At 48.5% G+C, this 22486-nt stretch overlaps 10 protein-coding genes across 10 annotated transcripts; 2 read left to right on the top strand and 8 right to left on the bottom strand.

Annotated features, from left to right (window-relative positions):
* Nucleotides 1-187: 187 nt before the first annotated feature.
* POJ06DRAFT_280413 (CMGC/SRPK protein kinase) lies at nt 188-1536 on the bottom strand (the record flags this gene model as incomplete). The annotated part of the gene is made up of 4 exons (XM_056189877.1): nt 188-529; nt 635-918; nt 980-1302; nt 1364-1536. The coding sequence occupies 4 exons, from the start codon at nt 1534-1536 to the stop codon at nt 188-190; spliced, it is 1122 nt and encodes a 373-aa protein (XP_056045107.1).
* A 1517-nt stretch (nt 1537-3053) lies between these two features.
* On the bottom strand, nt 3054-3530 carry POJ06DRAFT_181115 (uncharacterized protein; the record flags this gene model as incomplete). Its single annotated transcript, XM_056184748.1, has 1 exon — nt 3054-3530. A coding segment is annotated over one exon (477 nt), but the record flags the coding sequence as incomplete, so codon positions are not given.
* Nucleotides 3531-3978: 448 nt separating this feature from the next.
* On the bottom strand, nt 3979-4891 carry POJ06DRAFT_247524 (uncharacterized protein; the record flags this gene model as incomplete). The annotated part of the gene is made up of 1 exon (XM_056186908.1): nt 3979-4891. A coding segment is annotated over exon 1 (473 nt), but the record flags the coding sequence as incomplete, so codon positions are not given.
* On the top strand, nt 4463-4891 carry POJ06DRAFT_247523 (uncharacterized protein; the record flags this gene model as incomplete). Its single annotated transcript, XM_056186907.1, has 2 exons — nt 4463-4497; nt 4518-4891. 2 exons carry the CDS (start codon nt 4463-4465, stop codon nt 4729-4731), a joined length of 249 nt encoding a protein of 82 aa, XP_056045104.1. The 3' UTR covers nt 4732-4891.
* Nucleotides 4892-5746: 855 nt separating this feature from the next.
* Nucleotides 5747-7165, top strand: POJ06DRAFT_280412 (selenium-binding protein; the record flags this gene model as incomplete). The annotated part of the gene is made up of 1 exon (XM_056189876.1): nt 5747-7165. The coding sequence occupies one exon, from the start codon at nt 5747-5749 to the stop codon at nt 7163-7165; it is 1419 nt and encodes a 472-aa protein (XP_056045103.1).
* A 905-nt stretch (nt 7166-8070) lies between these two features.
* POJ06DRAFT_280411 (tim-barrel domain-containing protein) lies at nt 8071-10341 on the bottom strand (the record flags this gene model as incomplete). Its single annotated transcript, XM_056189875.1, has 4 exons — nt 8071-8160; nt 8191-8232; nt 8254-8259; nt 8290-10341. 4 exons carry the CDS (start codon nt 10339-10341, stop codon nt 8071-8073), a joined length of 2190 nt encoding a protein of 729 aa, XP_056045102.1.
* A 1812-nt stretch (nt 10342-12153) lies between these two features.
* Nucleotides 12154-13356, bottom strand: POJ06DRAFT_68752 (uncharacterized protein). The gene is made up of 2 exons (XM_056191398.1): nt 12928-13356; nt 12154-12826 (listed from the first exon to the last, which is right to left on the bottom strand). Exons 1-2 carry the CDS (start codon nt 13288-13290, stop codon nt 12359-12361), a joined length of 831 nt encoding a protein of 276 aa, XP_056045101.1. The 5' UTR covers nt 13291-13356; the 3' UTR covers nt 12154-12358.
* A 784-nt stretch (nt 13357-14140) lies between these two features.
* POJ06DRAFT_236330 (EthD domain-containing protein) lies at nt 14141-14652 on the bottom strand (the record flags this gene model as incomplete). The annotated part of the gene is made up of 2 exons (XM_056185893.1): nt 14141-14401; nt 14497-14652. The coding sequence occupies 2 exons, from the start codon at nt 14650-14652 to the stop codon at nt 14141-14143; spliced, it is 417 nt and encodes a 138-aa protein (XP_056045100.1).
* Nucleotides 14653-18449: 3797 nt separating this feature from the next.
* Nucleotides 18450-19798, bottom strand: POJ06DRAFT_266263 (Alpha/Beta hydrolase protein; the record flags this gene model as incomplete). The annotated part of the gene is made up of 5 exons (XM_056189140.1): nt 18450-18670; nt 18787-18895; nt 18952-19086; nt 19144-19360; nt 19482-19798. The coding sequence occupies 5 exons, from the start codon at nt 19796-19798 to the stop codon at nt 18450-18452; spliced, it is 999 nt and encodes a 332-aa protein (XP_056045099.1).
* Nucleotides 19799-20224: 426 nt separating this feature from the next.
* Nucleotides 20225-21551, bottom strand: POJ06DRAFT_247490 (uncharacterized protein). The gene is made up of 2 exons (XM_056186905.1): nt 21190-21551; nt 20225-21131 (listed from the first exon to the last, which is right to left on the bottom strand). The coding sequence occupies exons 1-2, from the start codon at nt 21255-21257 to the stop codon at nt 20420-20422; spliced, it is 780 nt and encodes a 259-aa protein (XP_056045098.1). The 5' UTR covers nt 21258-21551; the 3' UTR covers nt 20225-20419.
* Between the last annotated feature and the right edge of the window lie 935 nt (nt 21552-22486).

The following is a 22486-nucleotide window of genomic DNA, read 5'->3' as shown; positions in this document are numbered from 1 at the left end:
CCGCCCACGAATCCTATTCGTGCTTGGGGCCGTCTAACGAGACCCTAACCCCGGATCGTCTTCCATATCTCGTCATTTCTTTCCTCATCCCGAGTGTGACATACCATCCTAGCCACTCTTGCTTTTCCTGGCCCTATGCATTGGGGACTGAGACACATGAGGGAAAAAGTGATATATGTCTTCTGGGTTACTCTCTAAACCAAGGGTCGTTCAAAATTTCCCTCGCTGACGCCCTGGTAGACGGCTCAAACAGCAGTAATCTTCCAATGATTTGCCCAAACTTAACTATATCTTCCTTTGTCAAGTCTTCGTTACGCTCACCATCGAAATATATTTCTTCCAGCCATTCTTGCAATGCGGGCCCTGAAATTTCTGCGGTAGTTCTGTCGTCCATTGTCTTACATGAGTCTTGCCATCTCTCAGGTAGGGCATCACTTGCCATCTCTCGCATTTGACCTACGAGGATCGCGGGCGTTATCAAGAAGCTGTCGAAGGGCGGTTGACCGACGAAAAGCTCAAAAAGCCATCCCTGTCAGTTTCGTTCTGAATGACTTTCAGCTTCCGGTGATTTCCACCTACCATACAGCCCATGCTCCACAAGTCCACGCGATAATCCAAGCGGTCTCTAAATAACTTCAGGTGCCCGAACTGGTAGCGGGGTATGAAGAGTTCGAGGAACGGTGGTATGCAAAAATGATTCTCCAAAATCGACAATCTTGATGGGATAGGACGACGACCAAGAATGTGTCCGATATGAGGCAGGCCTGACGATGTACTCTGGTATGCCAGGATCTAGGGCATTTCCGTCGCTATTTCGGACATGCCCAATTTCTGGTTTGCCTAGAATCTCAATAAATTCCCCCTCAGGTACATCGTCCATACAAGGCATGGTAAAAGCCAAATTGCGAGTGTGGAGGTCTATATTAGGTGAGAATTATTCCGAATTAATCCCAAGATCAAAGATGCGAGTGTGACCCACCTCCATGTCCAATCTTTTGCTGGTGCAAAGTGTCAAGTCCGAAAAGAGCTTGTTTCGCAATGACTTTGGCGAGCTTTCCAGGGAGCCTCCCGTCGGGAAAGCGTGCATCGATTGTGTCAGGAATACTAGGCCCTAGAAGCTCGAATACGAGGCATTTATGGGTTCCGTTCGGGCCCTCTAAATCGAAGTCGTCAAGCATGAGCATAACGTGTTGAGGGCTGGGGTGAATGGGTGACAATTCCCTCATGACTTGGAGTCCTCGATTTCCCCCATCGTTTTCTCCTTCCGAAACAGAGACCTTGAGAGCAACGTAAGCCTCTTCACTGGAAGTAAGTTAGTGTCATTTAGCTAGGAAGTAAAGTCAAGCAATGCAATTTGTACAACATTTGATCTCTTGCAGCCCAAACTGTTGAGTAACCTCCCCACCCTAATTTATGCAGTATCTTGTATCTCCCATCCTTCAAGAACTCTCCCAAGGTGATAGGATGATAGCCACCTTTCCGATAGCGATGAAGAGGCTCAGCGTCAATGGTAGAGGTATACAAGGGCTGATCCATCTGAGACGATATTGAACAGGTAGTGAAGTTACAAGCGATCGACAGCCGCGGGACGCTCCTCGGTGCGACACGACGTCTTGAAATCATCCAAGGACTTAACACATGATATATCATGCTCTTTTCGCAATTATTCGAGCGAATTCTTCTAAATCCAGGTTGACAAATGATCGGACACACGACATGTGCGGTCGCTTGGCAACATAATATCGCAAAAAACAGGCCAATCACGTGCTTTCTAGACGCGCGGAACACAAACCTCCCAGCGGCAAATCACTTATTGGCACATGGCAGTCTACATCTCGTCAAGGCGGCGCCAAAAATAGAAGGAACGGGCGCTTATGCTAGAGTGGTTTCTCGACAGTACTTTGACTAGTAATTTGGAGAGCTTGTATGATACGAATATCTCATGCGAAATATGTTGAAAATTGAGGGTGTCGTGATGCCAACTATATGTTGAGTGTCTTGTGACCTTACGTCAGAACGGGTTACAGCTAATTATTCGCGTTGACAGTACAGTAAACTCTCGTTATAACGAGCCCCGCTATAACGAATTCCTCGATATAACGAAACTCATGCGTTGTCTGAATTAAAATCTCACACAAAGTTCGTTATTTCTTGATGCAACGACATTCGTTAACTTGCCATTCAGTGTCGAACAAAATTCGTTATATCGAGGGTGCAATGCCCAGCCGAAATTCTATTCCAAGCAGCCACAAGGCTGCTTTACGCCCTCAACCCACAAGCAGATATCAACCTCTTAGTCAAGGGATTATCCGCACATAAAAAGCTTATTGAAAGCTACATGGATTCACTATATTCTGAGTGAATATGAGGCAGGAAGAGATCCTGTTAGTATCATGACTGTTCTAACAAAGACGTTGTGCAATGTCGAAGAACTTGAAAATCACCCTTTCGTAAAGGCGTCCTTAAACATGAGCGAGTTTTAAATGCTAGAAAGCTTAGTGAACAGCAGCAGAAGTAAGAGCATATTTTTGTAGTTGGATTAATAAATAGCAGTGTCCTTGATATAACGAAAACCTCGTCTGCACTCGATATAACGAACTAAAAGCCTTGGCTGAATTAATTCGTTATGACTACTGGTTAAAAGGTAGAGCTTATTTGCAGGGTTTAGTGTCTCAATTCGGTGGTGTGTCTCACTCAGTAGTGGGCTACGTCTAACTAAGGGAAGTTAGTCGCGCTTTATGATTTTCATAGTACTACTGTTTATCTCTCACTACATATATATTTATTCTTTACGAGACATCATCGCAGAATAATTCCCTACGAAGATTCTGGATACCATATTATGTGCATATTCTATGACGACTAGTAACTGGAAGAACTTCTTCGCTATCGGAATTCGTAATACTGTCCTGCGGATCGATAGCCAAGTCGTCAAGACCTTGCAAAGCTGTCAATTCTCTCTCAAGGTATGAGGCGCCCACTCGAAGCCCATAATCACCTTCCAGATTCCCGCAATTAAGACTCTCTTCATCTTCAAGAATCTTATCTATAGTTTTGGCTGCGCCGCTAGCACGTAATACACGGCCAACAGCCAACTGGATATTGCAAAGGAGAGCCGAAGGTAATGTAACCTGTTCAGGTCCTTGGCCAAAGAAAAGTTCATCACCTTTCAAGTGGCGAGAAACTGTTGGAGGTTGTGACCATGTTGGCACTAGCATTCTGAGAAAGTACCGGTCATCTTGACATTCCAGCCCGAATTCAAATGCGTCAAAAGACAGATGAGTCGTGGCATCTAACAATAATGCATTGGATGGATCATTGATACCATGGCCAGTTAGTAAATTTTCCATATCTTGACCAGCAAATTTAGAAAGCATAGCTCTTAAAGGAATACGACGACTGGCATTGAAAGGGGTAATATGTGCAACTTGAAGCGTTGTCATGCCATTAGCTGGCGGCACGGCAGGGATCGGCCCCGTATTATCCATTATCCCTCCCACAACACTAAACCGGCCATCGCGGACTAGCAACTATAAAATTGATCATTAGCCAGTTACACTCCATTAACGTAGAGCTTAATCCATACCGTAGAAAAAAGGTCAAAATCGAGCAGGGTTAGGGTCACAGTTAGCCCTAACCCTTAACTTGCGTAGTCCGACAAGAGGTCATTCTAGCACTGTCGTAACACTCACATGTGGCGGGGATCACCGACCAAATAAGTTGCGTCCGCTAACAGCGAGTCCATTTAGAAAATTCAAATATCATGTTAGTGAACTTTGCGAAATTTTTGAAGAAATTAGATATATAATAACTATTAATGAATTTTGCAAATTTTTAAAGGCGGATAAAAAGGCGGATGGCAGATGCGGATATGGGAAAATTTGGCGGATATCCGCATCCGCCACAGCCCTGTATGAAAATATTAAGATGACAATACGAATAACTGCTTGAGGACAAAATTGATTGACCGGCAAGCACAACTTATTTGCTGCTTGTTGACGTAAAATCTCTAGCTGCAGCCTTTGAGACTCTACTTCCAATCTCTCCTTCTCTAGCTCCAACTCTAACTTGAAGCGCTCAAGTTCGATACTCGCCATCGCATGTTGCGCTTCTATGCGGTTTACCTCGGCATACCCTCGTAAGGCGCCAGGGCGCGCCTTCTTCTCCTCACGATCTTGTTCCATTGTCAACGTGAGCAAGTCCACCAGGGACGAGGCGCGCTGAGTCTGTTTGCCACTATTTGACTTGGCAGAACCAGCCGCAGCCGGAGCAGGAGTAGCCATTGGAGTACTATATTCGGAACGCGTATCTGACGATCCTGACTCAAGACTCAGGACTCGGTGGACGAGGCCTCGAGGAATCAGTCCCGAAGATCGATAGATCCAAAGGCGAATCCACGCCGCGCATACCGTCACGAAGAACCAAATTGCGCTCGCCGAGAGGGACATCATCAAGCCATAGTATGGGTATCTCGACCTCACTGCCTGCACTCGTTCTGTGCCGAGACTTTAATTAAGAATATACGGATTATCCGCCATATCCGCCATCTGTATCCGCCAATCGAAAGTATGGCGGATACATATCCGCGGCGGATATCCTATCCTTTTTATCCGCCTACAGCCCTGGGGTTTCACCAACCCAGACTATCTAGTGATTCCTGCATCAGAAGTAGCAGTCGAGAGACTGTTCAACAGCGGAAGGATTTGCTGGGCCTACGTAGACACTCCCTAATCCGGACACCATGAGGACGCTTGTTTTGTTAAGGGATATGTACGCCAACGACGGAGATTTTTAATGTATTTATTAATATGTGCGAATATTGCGAATAATTGCGAATAATTTATTTTTATTCGCATTCGCATTCGTAAGAATGAAATTTCCAAATATTCGCATTCGTACGAATATTACGAATATTTTCGTCATTCGTGTCCACCCCTAAAGATATTTGCCACCTTGTGTTCAGCTGAGAATTCAGACTCCTTCCCTCCGAAGTTGATAATTGCGTCTAACCGCTTGCCCGTCATTTTCAAGAGGGTGATAGATGGTGCTTCGTTAGGCTATATACCAGAATAAGCCTGCAGCTCGCTGCGATTACCTGAAGGAGAACAATTATTTTATCACCCCCCATACAGGCACTTGAAGAGTGAGTACTATTTATAAGCCAGCTGTGAGGCAACTAAAATACGCCTGATTTTTTAATATTTTTCTGTGTCATAATATGCGCGATATGTTGTAAGCAGACAGGTACGACGGTTTCCCACACAATATTGTCGTATCTCCCAACTAACACATCACCCAGCGGCCAGAGTACGGCTCTCCTGTTCATTCCTTTGTGCGTCGGTGCTAACCCCTAACGTCCAGCATGGAGCGAAGCTCAAACACCTGATTCGGTGCGAAGGTTCTCCATGTGGCAAGTTGTCACGGGGAGCGGACTGGCATGACCTCGCTTAGCGGAGAGTTGGAGGACACTTGACCACCTCTGCAGGAATCTCTGCGCATCGCATCGGGAAGAGCTCGCACTGGGTACGGACGCCAGGGTACTACGCCGGACGCTCACATTCGTTTTCGCACGTTCGTTCGGTTGTTTGTACATCGTTTTTATGTATATTCGTTCGTTTCATGTACACGTGTGCCGATGGCACGGAGCGGAGAGAATGGTATAAGATTCTTTGCTCACCCGGAAAGCCAGATTAGTGGTGCGCCCTCACATTATCTGGAGGAGCCTTGCGAACAAGTTCAACAGACCATGGATCAGACCTTCTACCGCACTGCGGCTGACGCCATCGCCGCCCCGCCAGAACAAGTGGCCTACGTGGTTGCTTTCGACCGCGCCGGTCAGAAAAACGATGCTATGACAGTGATCGATGTCAAGCCTGGATCCAAAACCTACAGTAGAGTAATTGGCTGGACTGATACAGCGGCCTCAGGCGATGAGCTGCACCATTTTGGATGGAATGCCTGTTCCAGTGCGTACAAGCACGGAGGACACAACATGCATGGCCTACAGCGACGCTACCTCCTTGTTCCTGGCCTCCGGTCATCGAACATCTACGTCTTTGACGTGGGCCCTGATCCACGTAACCCAAAACTGGTCAAGACGATCGATGGCAAGACGCTCTCCAAGAAGGCCAGCTATTCTCGTCCGCACACAACTCACTGTGGTCCTGATGGGGTGTTTTTGACCTGTCTAGGTGGCGCGGAAGGCGACGACGACGGACCTGGCGGTGTCGCCCTGCTGGACCACAACACTTTTGACGTCGTGGGAGCATGGGAAACCGAACGAGGTCCGCAGCATTTCCACTATGACGCATGGTGGCATCTGAATCAGAACGTGTTGATATCCAGCGAGTGGGGAAGCCCATCCATGATCGAGAAGGGCATGGTCCCAGAACTGCTCCTTGCCAACAAGTACGGCCACGCCATCCATTTCTGGGATCTCGCCGCCGGCAAACACTTCCAGCGTGTGGATCTGGGTGAGGAGCACCAGATGGCGCTCGAAGTGCGCCCATCCCACGACCCTGAAGCTACCTGGGGCTTCGTTAGCGTCGTGATCTCCACAAAGGACCTCTCCGCGGCCGTATTCCGCTGGTTCCGCGACGGCAACACCTGGAAGGCCGAAAAGGTCATCTCCATTCCCGCCGAACCCGCAGATCCAGACCTCCTCCCGCCCGCACTCAAGCCATTCGGCGCCGTCCCGCCCTTCATCACCGACATCGATCTCTCCGTCGACGACAAGTTCCTCTACGTCTCCTGCTGGGCCACCGGCGACTTCAAACAGTACGACGTCTCGGACCCCGCGCACCCCGTCGAAGTCGGCTCCGTCCGTATCGGCGGAATCGTAAGTCGCGCCGCACACCCCGCGAAGCCGGATATGCCACTAGCCGGAGGGCCGCAGATGGTCGAGATCAGCCGAGACGGGAAGCGTGTGTACATTACTAATTCCCTGTACGGGTCGTGGGACGACCAGTTCTACCCCGACGGCGTCGGCGCGTGGATGGTCAAGCTCGACGTGAATCCCGACGGGGGGATAACGTTCGACAAGGATTTCTTTCCTCATGGGGAGGAGTTCAGAGGGCTGCGGGTTCATCAAATCAGGCTTCAGGGAGGCGATGCGTCGACGGACTCGTATTGCTACCGGCAATCTGATGAGTCAGGGAAATTGTAATATTTTCCACATATTTGCTGGGGTGAATTGAATCCAAAACCCCATGTAAAGCCGGTTGACAGATGACCTGTTTAATCAAATTCATCAACAGTTATATCAACAGTGCATATGTGCAAAAAACAGTCTTCCTCCCTTGCTTGCCGATATAAGGCAAGATAGATAACCTTTCTCTCTTGCGCGTCATCCCATAGACGGTTTTTAAGGCTCCTAGGCCCGGTAAAAAGAGATTCTCTCAATATCATACTATATTTCATGCCCAAGGTGTTAATAGCATCCGTCCTCCACCCAATCTGCAAATCCGCTTACCCGCTATTGAACCGGCTATGTTCCATTGCCATCGAATCTGTCCTCTCGAAATCACCGACCAGCTTTCCACCTCCGGTGGCAACTCGACGCCGTTCTGCGCCGCTGCGGGCCGTGTCATGCGGAAGATGCCCCGGGCCAGGTTCATGACGGAGCGACGGGCGCGGAGGACAATGCAGCAGTTTGTGAGTGTTGTTTGCGATCTGGGGAGGCGGAGGAGGCGAGAACGGGGAGGACGGTGAAGACGACGCTGCTGGCGGGAGCGACGGCCCAGATGGAGAAAATTTTCAGACAGTAGCTGGGCACTGACCTGGCGGCGGGAGTAACTTATTAGCATGACAGAGTAAGCGGTCGTGAGGGGTTTTTTCAACCGGAATATCCTGTTGTCACCACCCTAACCCGCAGTGAGGTAGGGGTGCCATCAGTACCAAACTCTTATCGAAGAGCTGTTGTTACTGTAATGGTGACAGGATGGAGGCGCGACTATGGTTTAAGGCTGAAACACTTAACCAGTGGAACCAGTGGCATTATTATTACGATATTAAATGAGTCCCAATTTCCAGCCCGTCCCATCAGCTATGTCTTACTGTCAACCCAAAATTTTAAAACTTTTTGACTAGCTCCAGGACTATCGGCAACAAATCCCTTTGCACGCCCCAGGTTTGGTTCTCAGACTGGCCCCACTTTTCCCACTGCCAATGGGCCCCAAACGGCAGGAGCACGGTATGCAGGAATGTCACAGGCTGGAACGCGCTGACGTTGCGCTGGGCTGCCAAAGTCTCCACAAACATCTACCACTGCGGCAGATAGTACGATCCAACGAGTCCGCCCCATTGCTTCGACGCATAGTTGTTGATCTGGCCCGTGGGACCCCACAGCGTGATCTGATTGCGCGCCTCGAACTCGTAGTAGTCCGCGATGGTGTCGTTACCATCAGCGAGCGCGCGGGCGCGCGCAATCCAAGAGCCGAGCAGGAAGTTGACGTCCGTGTACAGCACGCTGTCCGCGGTGCGCAGTACGTCCAGCAAGGGTTGGCCACGGTCGATGACCTCGGAGAAAGTGAAGGTTGATGGGTTTGTGGTATTGTAAAAGTCCATAAATTCGACGTAGAGGTAGAGAAATTGGTTGGCCAACACCTGTCGCGTGATGTCGACCAGGTCATAGTGCACGTGCGGCTGTTGCAGCATGGTGGGACTGGATGCCACGGCACACACAAGCTTCTTCCAGATCGTGACCAACGAAGAAAAGTCGTAAAACGCCTCAGTGGGGTGATGGCCGGTAATGTTGAGCAGGCCGTTGATGTTTGGGGCCAACTCGTAAATGGACTTTGGTACCACATTGACGACCGACGACGCGTTGTTCATGTACACCAAGCTAACCAAGTCGTACCAGCACTCAATAATATCTGCTGGTACAGTCATAGGACCATACCGGGCTTTGACAAATTCCTTCGTGTACCGTCTGATGTTCAACGAGCTTGAGCTCCAGGCCTGGTCGAGAAGAATGTCATAGACAATCTGATTGCCCTCCTGGCCTTCCATTGTCAAGCCAACTCCGACGAGGGACGACGAATTGGCCATTGCAGAAGTAAAGCCTTGCGTGAGGGTAGGTAAATTGCCTTCGAGTCCCTGGTTGCCACCAAAGCCATGCAGCTCACACCAGATCCAGTCATGGCCATAGTAGGAGTTCGTGCGCTGCCATTGAGGCGAACCCTCGGAGAAAAGGTCGAGGATGAGCAACTGGCCGATATCAGGCCCCGACAGGTAGGCACGGATGCGCTCGTCGGTCCAGAACGACGCGTCGGAGAAAAATAACCACCCTTGCATGACCCACACTGCGTTAGGATCGGCGGCCCGGAGAGACTCAATTGTACCGGACGACACGTTCTTAAGATAGCCCACATCACCAGAGAACGGGGAGTTTTCATTGTACTGATCGAGGGTGTAGTAATGGGTAACGTTGCCATAGTATGTCTGCTGTCGCTGGATTACAGCAACCTGAAGCTTGGTAAAGAGTGGGTCCAGAGGCTCGAGGAAGGTGACGTTGGTGTAAATTACGGGAAACCCCGCCCACGAGCTGCTGTTAATGACAGCAGACTTGGGGTAGAGTTCAGTAATGCCGCTGGGTACGAAACCAGTGAATGATGGCAAGATCGGAGTCATACCGAGCTCGACCATGCGTTTGACAATTTTCTGCTGCAGCTGCATCTGGCGTCTGGGCCACTCAAGGGGTGGGGAGCCGTTCCACGATCCTTGGATGTTGCCGAAGCGATTCCAGGACTGGAAAGCGGGGCCCGACAAAAAGTCCACAATCTGGTCCTGGGAAAATCCAAACTCCTCAAACACATCAATCAGCACCTGCTCATAGCCCACCCAGGCCAGGGGCATGTTGATGCCGTGCATCGCGGCCCAGTCCAGCAGGTGCTCCCAGTCGGCCCACGAGTAGAACGCCGTCGTGTATCCAAACGTGACGGTATTGAAGTAGTACCGCCACGCGACGACGGCGGCGCCATTGAGGGACCCGCCATGTCCGGCGCCACAGAGCTTGGGAAGCGAGCCCAGGGTTTTAATGGTGCTCGCAGTCCAAGAAATCGGGACGCGACCGCATTGCTCGACATAATGGTAGAATCCGCGGGCGAGCGAGTTGACGGTCGTACCCGAGATGACAACGGTATCATGTCCAGCCTTGGTTGAGATGGTGTACGAGTCGTTGCTGGATGTGGACGCAGGTGCCACCAGGACGAATTCAAACTTGTCTGCGAACTGCGGAAGCTGACGGGCAGCCAAGTCGTAAATGCCGTGGACCTCCGAGTTGGCACAAAGAACTGCCTGCCCAAGGGACAGCGCAGCTATAACCAGCGATATAAATTTCATGGTTATGCGGTGAAGAAGAAGTAGGGAAAGAACCTACTCATATATCAAAGCACCAGTGAGTACAAACCGAGAGGTCTCGAAGACGTTATACAATATTGAAGCCAACATTAATGACCGAAAAATTGAGCGATTGCCTGCTGTTGACCAGTGCAGCCGTCTTAAAGAGTCGATACAGATCTTCAGAGCGGGCCCAAATATGCTTTTTGGTAAATCCAATTGCTAAGATGGCCTTCATTTCTTAATCGCCAGCTCGATTCAATTTCAATTGCCTTTGGGGGCGGATAGAATATTGATCGCGATACCACCTATCGATCAAGCAGATTGAGCACATCGTGGACACCTTAATTGGTCCATGCAGGTAGATATAGGTACGGGATTGTATCCTTGATGATGGTCAAAGCAGGTTGGGTCCGGCAGGTGCGGCAACAAATTGCCAGTCGCGATCGCAGCCATAAAGCATATGAGGCAATGGACGGATACGATTGGTGGAACTACCATATCCTACTAAATCGTCTAGCGGAGGTTGGTCAAGTCCCCTCCTTCCTAGAGGACATTGATTAAATGTCATACTGTCTTTGTTCATGTCGGAGAAGGGTGCCCTCTAGCCCCCCGAAACTCAGCTGGCATTAGTTATAGATTGCATTGATTGAGAACTGTCGTTTCTTAGGGAGTATAGAGAACAGGGGGAGGAAAGTTTGCCTCAGGCTGTGCGGCTCGTTACTAGAGGCTGTTCCGTTCAGGCCACAGAAACACCACCTTACATTTATTCTATTGTATAGAATGTACAAAATTTTAGCTTCCAGATGATGAAATTATGTTTGCATAGCTTTTTATGATTCAGCCTTCCCGGCTGCCTGACTTAGTCTAGACTTACCCTCAACCCCTTACATCTCTTATATTACGGGAGCAAGCACAAGAGTTAAGGCTAGTAACACTACGCTTCACTCCCGTTTGAACGGACGCATATCACGACGCGATTCTATCACTCCGGCGCGAAAACTCACTCAAAACGAAGAGGAAGTGCTTCTAGAATGGATTCTTACGATGGATAAGCGGGGACTTCCTCCTAGAGTTGCGGACGTGCGAAAAATGGCCGATTTACTTCTTACCAAGCGTGCCGAATCAGCTTCCCAAGAGCCCATTAAAGTCGGTGAGAAAGGGGTGTGTAATTATATCAGTAGACATCCTGAGTTGAAGTCAAAATACTATCCATTTCTTCGGTTCGGCCCTGGTGCATGGTGTTTACAATCATTTAAAATTATGTTCTCAATTTGATGCCAGTGCAGATCTCGCGCGAGAAGCGTCATCATCACCAGGCGATCTTCGAACGATGCCGGTTTGGACGGCTTGTCGGCGTTCTGCGTCGCCAACAGAAGCAGCAACCGAGACGAGGAGTGCGGGGTGTCCTTGAGGGCGGAGATCGCAATTCTCATGTGTGCTAGCGTAGGGGGGTTGAATGAGGAGTCGAGAACGTACAGGATTTTGAGATCAATGGGTCGGGGCTCGGCCGGCACGGTGCCCAGGATCTCGAATCGTCTTGACGAGGCCGTAAAGAGTTTCAATGCAGTGCTATATTGCATGCGAAGATTCCGAAGATTGGAAGCCATGGCAGGGACAGCCACATGCGCCAGAATTCGATCTCGAGATGCAGATCCTGATACATGTTGAACAGATCAGGTGAGATGTGGAGTGTTAATTCTTGTTGACCCCGCGAAACGCCGTTGGAGACCGTATCCATTAGGCGGTCAACCTCGGAGATATGCTGGTCATATCATGGCCATGACAATACAGTCCAGAGGCTCCTTGACCAAGGGCAGATATCAATGCTCATGGGAATATATCTAGAAATGTCAATACAAGATAGTCCCAATGCTGCTTAGTCAAGGCACAGATGTCGTTAGTCATGGGAATATGCCCAGGCAGCTTTACAAAAAACGATCCCTCTCGCCAATCTGACAATAACGCAGGCTCCTAGCCTTAACTCGCGCTCGTAGCTCTGTTTGGTGGGTCTCCCCTATTATTCCCCTTGTAATTCATATCTCGTAGTTTCTGGACCCGCCGACTTCTCATGTATTGTCTTGCCGGCAGTGGCATCATTGGTTGGAGGAGGCAATCGAGCAGTCGGAGGTGAGCCAGATGATGCTCTCTGCCGTCGTACGAAGAAGAATCCAAGCAAGAAAATCAGTGCGAGCTCTCCGACACCGACACCGACACCGATTCCAGCTTTTGCGCCCGTGGAGAGACCCGAAGACGCGGAGCTGGCAACAGGCGACATACCACTGGTTGATGAGGTTGTCGGGCTTGATGTTGATGTTGCTGTTGCTGCAGAAATCGAACTGGAGGTGGAACTGGAAAGCCCAAGGACTTGTGCGAGCGTAATCGCATCCGGCGTATTGCAGCAAGCGGTGTTGTTTCTACCACAACACCATTGCGTAGAATTCGCCGTGTTGTCACAAGGAGTCATGGCGGCCGTACTGCCGTCACTCTAACATATGCAAATTTTGTCAGCGATGCAACGCCCTCCACCTTTAGAAGGACCTAACATCGAGATCGAGACCAGCTGATGAAAAACACATCCGTACATACCTGTCCCGTTCTGCAAACATTCAGGCACTTGTTGCTTGACCACTGTGCGTCTGTACACTGGTCCCGAAAATAGCTATAGTTATAAGTCACCTGTCCTCCTGGGCTGGTCCACTGCACGATGTTCTGACACATTCCATTTGGTAGACAGGTATCAGCAGTCAACCCGTTGGCGAAGGGACCACTTGGAGGATTCGTGCGACTCGTCGCACAGCACATGCTTACTGAGCTTTGGATTTGATTGCATGGCTGGTAGGCAGGATCCGACTCACTGAGGCCATTGGGATAGTAGCAGACGGCTGCAGCAAGTTGAACGTGGCCGAGGAAGCCAAGCAAGACAACGAAGGCTCGGTGGGACACCACCATTATGTATGTAGTGTCACAACCTTGGCGAGCACGAGCCACAGGAACAAGCTTCAAGGAGTACAAGACTTATAATAACAATTGAAGAAAGGATACGGAGCGTAAACTACATATAAATGGATTTTGGGAACATGTCTCCTATGTATGTGTTCTACCGCGTCCAACATGTGTATCTCCTGCTAATAGGCTCGTGTCTGCCGCCACTCCTGTTAGGCGTACTATCTTCACACCCTAAACGTTCGATCGGAGTCATCTGTATCTAACTTCTGTTAGTAGTATATACTGATCGTCCATACAGACACATGGTGGTGGGCCAGCTGAGGTTGCGCTGCCTCACCCTGTTGATCATGTACTCACCCTAATAATCACCCTTAGTCGCGACATAGAAGCAACGGCACACCTATCTCTCACCCTGGACATCCACCAAAGGAATGACTGCAGTTAGTAGTTGGGTGGGTAACCACCAGCAAATCCCATTATTTTGCAGAACATATGCATCTGCCGATACTACTTCCACTATTGAATTATTTTACTTCAAAAATATTCTGAAAGCGATCTATGCAGGAGTTAAATAGGTCTACCTACGTACTTCCTCCCAGTAAAGAAAAGATAACTGTAAATGCCCTATTTAAAACTACGTTTAGTACTACATGTAATTTGTCGAAGGGTCCAAGTCGCCCAGATCACAACCCCTTACCTGGCCAAAGAAGAAAGAAAAGTCTCATCACTCCCAAGATCTCGTTGCCGCTTCACTTTTAAGTCAGCTTCTGTTAGGTTACGGGTTCTTGAAGCGCTCATACATCGGACTGATCTGCAACAATCAAGTAAAAAAAGCGAACTCCAACTCGAGCGATTACTCGTTCCTCGTAACCGCAGTCTCACCCACGGCAACAATCGAGGTCTTGCCGCTGTCCGTAAATTTGCCCTCTGCTTCGGCAATCTTGGCCGCGTTATCCGGCTGCTGCATTAGACCGATAAACCGTCCGAACGCAGCCTGGTCTGCGAAAGTAAGCTCGGCAATGGCATCGTAGTCGAAGTCGGCCTGGGAGCCAACGAAGACAGTGGCTGGAGTCGTCGGGTTACGCTCTGTGTTACTGTCGGCCTTCGGTCCCTCCTGGAGCTTTGTGTTAGCTGTCTTTTATATTTATTTTTTCCCTTTTGCCTCGAGAGTCAACCTGTGAGACAGATTTGGGAAATACAAGCACTCACAGTGCGTTGGATGTAGCGGCGCGTATGGCAGAGAGGGAAGTGCGTGCCGGTGATCTCCTTCAGGAGAGGCAGGAGAGTACCCTCGCACTGGACGCGGAACTCCTCCGGGGTAGTGCCGGCCTTGCGATAGCTGAAAATGAGAATGGTGAAGGTCATAGTGGATGAGAGAGGGTATTCTGGACCAGGCTGTGCTTGGTGTTAGCGGGGGCTTTGCAAAAGGTCCAACTCTGGGATATATACACAGGGAGCAGTGAGACAGGGCTGCAGCGGATGCGGATATCCGCCAAAATTTTCCATGTCCGCATCCGCCATCCGCCTTTTTGAAGGTGGAAGATATGTATCCGCTTTTGGATCCGCCTTTTGAAAGTATAGCGGATACTCATCCGCCAGATATCCGCCAAATCCGCCAATCCGCCTTGAAAAAATTCGCGGAAGTCATTAACATATCGATTTTGAGTTTCCTACATGGAGCAGGTAAGGCCTCAACTAGAATATGCCACGTATTTCGACTGTCATCGGCGCCTCCAGTAAGGCATATACGCTGCTCGAACAACTTTTCTCGGTCGAGACTGAACAGATTGCTTGGTACTATGCGAGCGCTTGCTTTGCATTCACGACTGGGGTCTGATATTTACATTCGGCCATAGCCGCGTTGTCATTCGGTTTTGTCCAAAGGAATCGCTGAGCGGGACTCGGTCTGGTGCGACACCTTTACCCCCCCTCGGGTGGTCGGGTCATTTGTAATGAGAATGTTGTAGTTGACTTGCTTATCCTTATTTAAGAATTTTTTAATTGGCTGTGTAGGTTGTGGGGAGAAGTTGGAATATATAAGAATCTTTGAAGATTCCTGCATCCCTCTTAATAAGACTCCATATATCAGCTATCCAAAGAGATGTTTAACATAGGCAGAGATATTCTGGGGGTACGCAGATATGCCATGAAAGGCGAAACGATGAGAATGTTGATGTTGATGGATGGTGTGCAAAAATAATTGTAATAAAAATATAATAACGTGGGTGATAAGCGAGCCGCGCAGACAAGCGAGCCGCGCATTTTCTACTTAACGTATATCTATCAACTTTGACACGACATTTTTACACAACAAAACATGGAATGCGCTTCTAAAGAACGTAGACTTTTATTAGCCCTCGAAACTACCCAAAAACGCGCTCAGCTAAGCATTCGACAGGCTGCAACGATCTACAATGTACCCGAATCCACCTTACGCGATCGAATGAACGGGCGACTGTCGCGACGCGACCTTATTCCCAATTCTCGAAAATTTACGGACCTGGAAGAAAATGCTATTCTGGAGCATGTCTTGGACTTGGATTCGCGCGGGTTTCCGCCCAGGCTCGCTGATGTGGAAAATATGGCTAATCTGCTGCTCGCAGAGCGCGACGCGGGATCCGTGGGCAAGCGTTGGGCAATGAACTTCGTCAAACGGCAACCGATGCTTAAAACACACTTTAATCGCGGATACGATTACCAGAGAGCGCTCTGCGAAGATCCTAAGAAGATCGAGGAGGGGTTTGATCTTGTTAGGAATACGAGGGCCAAATACGGGATCGTTGACGCAGATGTTTATAACTTCGACGAGACCGGGTTTATAATTGGCATTATCTCGTCATCCATGATAGTTACACGCGCGGAACGAGTTGGGCAAGCGAAGACAGTCCAACCAGGTAATCGTGAATGGGCCACCACAGTGATTCAGTGAGTTAATGCAGAAGGGTGGTCTATCCCGCCGTTCATCGTGGTTCAAGGGGCCTACCACCTCGCAAACTGGTACTCGAAGAGCAACCTCCGCCAGATTGGTCATCAAACCTACAGATAATGGCTGGACGAACAACGAGACAGGCCTTGAATGGATTCGACATTTTGATAGACATACCACCATCGCAGAAAAGCGGATATCGATTGTTAGTGATTGACGGCCATACGAGTCACCGTTCGGCGGAGTTCGACCAATTTTGCAAGGAAAGGGATATTATCACAATCTGCATGCCTCCTCACTCATCCCATCTTCTTCAACCGCTAGACGTTGGATGCTTCAGTCCACTGAAACGGGCGTACGGTCGCCAAATCGAGGAGCTCATCAAGTGTCATATTAACCACGTGACAAAGGTCGAATTTCTCGTCGCATTTCGAGCCGCATTTTTCGAGTGTATGAACGAAAAGAATATCAAGGCGGGATTCAGAGGGTCAGGTTGAGTACTTATGGACCCTGAAGTTGTCCTATCCAAATTGGATGTCAAAGTACGGACTCCATCACCTCCGCGTCTTCCTTCCCCCACTGGCAACCCTTGGATCTCCAGACGCCACACAGCCCTATAGAGGCTGTGTCACAATCTGAATTCATCAAAAGTCGCATTGCCAGTCATCAAAATAGCTCACCGACACCAATTTATGATGCTGTCGAACGGCTTGCAAAAGGGACGCAAGCATTAGCTCATACGGTCACGCTCCTCAGCCACCAAGTCCGTACACTTCAAAAGGCAAATGAAATTTTAAGCAAGCTCCGGCGGGCAAAAAGGACCCGAATTATGCTTGGAGGATCACTTGCAGTACAAGAGTTATAACTTATTCTTCCTTAAGTTAATAAAAATATAATTCCATCCGAAAATACTCATTGTGGCATCGGTTGACTTAAAGTCTTACATTGTTACCCTGAGCAACAGTTTTGACACCTTGCCATAATTTCTGTCTAAGAATTACCCAATATCCGCCGTATCCGCCATATCCGCCAAAATAGCGGATAAGATATCCGTCGAAGTGAGGCCTGGCGGATTTGTATCCGCCATCTGCATCCGCCAATAGAAAGTATGGCGGATATGTATCCGCGGCGGATATCCTATCCGCCAAATCCGCCAATCCGCCAATCCGCCTGCAGCCCTACAGTGAGAGGTACGAAAGCAACGCTGTGAGATATGTTATAGTTGTTGCTAAAAGTTTACTGTGAAAAGGCGAAAGAAGTGAGAGGAAACAGGAGGAGTAGTTGTTAAAATGGGAGCTGTGCAGTAAATATAGGTGCGTGTATTTCCTAAGATGGCAGCAAAATGTACCGGTTTTACTACCTGGGGTTAAAGTAAACGTCGCTCGCAGTTACTTTCGTACAGGGATAACTCATTAAGTGTCGAAAGGACTTCCCGAATAAGACTAGTAACCAGGCACCCGGACCCCTCGCAGGCTGATTTTGCGTCGCAAGTGTTTCGAATAATAATAATAGGGACCGGTTAGGTATCCCACTTTCGGAAAGACCGAGTTTCGCAGTTGATTTCTTGGTCCGATCCAGATTAAGCCCTATCTGTATTTAGACAAACAGTCTCCTCGGTTGGCCAATCACAGCGCGGACCATCCGAGCAATAATTGTGCTCTAAGCATGTGGCTTTCAGGGCCGTGGCTGATGAGTATTCTAGAAGATTCTAGAAGTCGTGTTCCAGATAAGAGTAGAGTAGACTGTGTGCCAGAAAGATAATCGGCCGCTGTGTCGTCGGCAGAATTGTGATTCGTTAGTCATTACTCGCATCTGGAAAGCGGGACTCGTCAGCTTGTGCAAACCGATAAATCTTAATAGAACTCTTCAGCCCGATGGCCTCATTAGAAGACAACAATCTATCCTGAACGATAAAATCACTTGTCTCATTGCACCTCTGCGCCTGCGCTCCAGACAATGCCAAATAGACAATGCCAAGTTACAAATTGGCAGCCCTCATCACCTTAGTACAAAGGGAGGCTCGGAACCAATAAGCCACATAATGCTAAAGATATGTACCGTGGCAAGATGGCACTCATGATAGTAAAATGGTCAAATAGATTAATAATTGATAGAGACGAGGGGAGGCCCGAAATGTAGACATCTTTGCACTCGCTAGACAAAGGGTCTACAGCAGACTTTTGATATATATCTGATATTTCTGCATCATAAGCTCTCAATTCTGCGCACTCATATTTTAAACTAGTCGCTTCTCTTCCATAAACTCCTCCAGAATCTTATTGACTTCATCCGCCTTCTCTAACTGCAGCCAATGCCCACCATTCACATTCTCAACTTTGAGATCAGGGACGAGTGGCCGCATCTGCTCCGGAAAATTGATCGTGACAGTAATGACGTAACCGGTAGAGGCGATTAGCAAGGTTGGGTGTGTTAAGGTGTGGGCGGGCGTGGGAATTTCTGTATTGCATATTAGTAGGATACGGAAATTGTAGGTAATAGAGAACAAGTTTCAGGCAAAGAGATTGAATGGGAAAGAAAGGGAGACACAAGGTACAGAGGGAAGTGGTACATACTCTTTTCATCTTCTTCATTGATATTACGCAGACTAGCCCTATACCAGTTGATCGCAGGGCCATAGCCACCTTTCTCGAGGGAGAAGGCGTGTTGATAATGTTTATGGTCCTGTTCTCCATGTAAGCTTATTTGGAAACCCCATGCATCACAGCTAGAAATTTTACTTCTGATGTCAGATAGGCTGGCAAATCCACAGTCTTGCCCTCGGTCAACCAAGTGCGGAAACCGCCTGGGGCGCCCTTGTATTTCTTGTTGATCTCGTTGTCGGTGGCAAAGTAGAGCGATTCCACGGATTCGGACTGCAGTGTGGTCAATGTTTGGCAAGTCAGAATTTGCAGAGTTTGGAAGGAACTTACATGTTCATCTAGGAGCTTCGCAGCATCCTCTTCGTTAAAAAATAGGAAATACCCGAAGATCGAAAAACCAAGCTTGGCCTGCACCGAGCTATTGATATGTTGTATCACCGCGGGGGTGAGGCTTTGGCCAGGGGCACCGTATCCGTGGTCGATGAAGGCATAGGCCGAAAAGCGCTCTGGATGATAGTTCGCTAGGCGTGACAAAAGGAAAGATCCCCTGGTGGAAGAAGCATTAGCATAATTGCATGCTAACTCGGCACACCTTCTGACTCTCCTTTCGATTAGAACCACATGAATGTGACAACTGGCAGAAAGACAGAATGAATCGCAAAACATACCAATCATGCGCCACGCCCACCACCACTCCAACGCCCTCTGAGACCATGATCTCAACAATGTCCCTCGCCATACCTTCACCCCTATACATCTCTAACTCACTCGGCTTCGACGTCTCCCCGAACCCAAGTAAGTCCGGAGCTAGGATTCCATAACCCTTTGCTACAAAGAAAGAGATCTGATGACGCCAGTCGTGCGAGTTGGAGGGGAAGCCGTGTAGGAAGAGAATGTATGGAGTGTTGGGGGATTGGGGTGGGATATGGATGTAAGAGTAGGTGAGTGCGCGCGCGGTGGTGTAGGTTGAGTGAGGGTAGGCCATGGTTGATTATACTTATTGGGTGGAATGTGAATTATTATACGATGAGCTTCTGACGAAGGTGAGGGGGAAACTGACTTATATACATTTAGTCCATTAGATAAAGAGTCTAAGACTCTGGAAGCAACTCACTCTCTTGACAACCAGATGTCTCACTAAGTCCTTACATTCCAACCCTGGATACAGAGTCATTCTAGATAAGTACTGGCATGCCAGGCATAGAGTCGCTAAGCCTATTAAGGGCCCACTCAGCCTACAGTTATTGGCTCCAGCGTAACATGGCAGAACACCGACATTATGACGAGCATGGGCTTCTATGCGCTTTTTAGCGATTGAGGCGTAGATATCTTGGCCCAACAAGGCTGTAGTGCGATACTGAAAAAAAAAACTTTTTGATACGCTCTGAAGACTGCGATTGGTTGTAGTGTCTTCCTGTAATACGAACACTTGTATTGGAAGTACATAGATGTTTTTGCATTACCTACATTAGGTTATGTACATCGTTGCAACTCTTGATCATGTACTGGGTATTTTCGGTTTGGTGTTATCGCACTGTAAGAGGCCCTTTATCTACAAGTCGGCCTGAACTAACATCTCATTCATTAAATAAAAATTATCTATTCATTAATTGTTGCTGTTCGACCGAAATGCCACAGAGTAATTGACTTGAGCAGTGAGCTGAAACATAGCACTGGCAAGTAGATCATATCTAGTAGATAAACTGCCAACCTGGCAGTTCGATTCAGCCTGAGTAGAAACCGCGAGTATCCTATCGGGCCTCATATAGAGGTTCTCAAGTATGGCACATCCAGCCTGGATATGCATCTCGACCCGGCTATCGAGTCCTAGGAGAAACTCGATATAGCTGAAGACAACGCTCGCTAAGATAGCAACCTCTAGACTTTGGGAAGATTCATCAAGCCGACAGTGGAGATCCTGGATGGCCATGCTATAATGTCGAATTGAGAACGCGATCGCCCGGGGTGTTTGCCATATGTCAGGATAGTAACGGCTGCTAGTCAAGGCCCCGATTGCTAGGGCCGCATGATGCAATGCTGGTTCGGCAAGAGTGCCCTGGAGGATAATGTTTTCCCATGCGGGGAGCTCGAAAAATAAAGAGAATTCCCCAGCACAAACGACTTGGAAGTACTCCATGTGCTCATGTTCGCCATCTAGTAAAGGCCTGGCAGAAGGGTATCGCAGACTACGGATAGGCGGAGTCATCGCGTACTGCGGTGCTTTAGAGGGAGACGACGAGACAAAGTCACATTTCCAGCCCGCTCTAATACAGGCTGAGCAAGCTGGCCTGGCCTCATCGCACTTCTTATGCCTGGTTCTACAGTACTGCAAGATTAACAAGCTGATTCAACTAGCTACGGGCGGAGCCCACTCACTTGCATGTCAAACATCCCGTGCTGACTTTCCGAACCCCCCGAGCGCCAAGGCGTGATTTTTTTGTCATTACTGGACCGTTACTATGGTGACTTAAATCATGACGAAGGATTCTGCGTGTCTCATGAAGTAGAGGAGTGAGATCCAGGAGAATGTTACGAGCGAGAGAGAAATAATTAAGGCGTAGGCCTATGAAAGAGACTAAGACTAACGGCCACCTTTGGCCGTCATGATTGGTTGAAGCGTAAGTTGATGCACGCTGATGTCGGTTGGATGATAGCGGGTCCTCCTAAAATGAGTTTGTCATCAGCCGCACTTTCGAGCGCCTAATTCGTAATTCCTAGCCAAATAAATAAAGTATTTATATTATTAATATGCACTCAGCTGAGCAGCAGCCTCGTGGCAATAGCACCCTCTGCATCTCTATGCACTGTAAGCGCGCAAGACCTGCCAATCGCTCGGGCTTACCACAAGATATTCGAAATGTACGCTCGATTAAGCCATGATTTGTTCTCGTCACTGAGGGTGAAGTTGAAGGAACAGGAACGTGGATAACAGAAATCTAGGATCTCAAAACTACCTTCGATCAGCAATCTAGATGGTGTCCGAGCTTCCATTACTTCATATTTTTCGGATGGTCTTACTTAACACCTTAGGCAGATATTTATTTCAATCCAGCGCCCAGCCACAGTTGATCTTTATGCCTAAGGCTTCTTAAATGAAATTACGGCGAAGATAATAATAATAAAATGCCAGGATTCTGAAAGTAGCTTGTAACACGAACGAAAATTAACGAGGCTGCGTAGCGGACAAATGGAAACACAAGCAAATCAGAGCGGGTAGAAGCTAATATTCTGGAAATTTTAAGATCTCTCCCGAAGATATGGCCATCAACGCGCAAAAAGCAAGGATCCCGAGATTATTACGAAATGGTTCGCTCTCGTACAGAATACCATTCAGACGTATGGGATTGCGGCCGACGATATCTATAACTTTGACGAAACAGGCTTCCAAATGGGTGTTATCGGAACCGCAAAGGCCGTCACATCTGCCGAACGCGAAGGGAAACCATTTCTTAAACAGCCGGGGAATCGTGAATGGGTCACTATTATTGAAGCTGTGCATTCTTCTAGGTGGACTCTACCACCTATGGTTATCTTCAAGGCAAGGTCTTCCAAACACCTTCATTTAGCGACGTTCCACACTATTGGACATTTGGTGTGAGCCAGAACGGTTGGACTACGAATGAGATTGGCCTACAATGGCATTCAAGCTTCGATAAGCATACTCGGAATCGTA

This window comes from Lipomyces tetrasporus (assembly GCF_029532465.1).
Source record: "Lipomyces tetrasporus strain NRRL Y-64009 chromosome Unknown POJ06scaffold_3, whole genome shotgun sequence".
Lineage (NCBI taxonomy): Eukaryota > Fungi > Ascomycota > Lipomycetes > Lipomycetales > Lipomycetaceae > Lipomyces > Lipomyces tetrasporus.
This window is presented reverse-complemented; position numbering and strand designations above follow the sequence as displayed.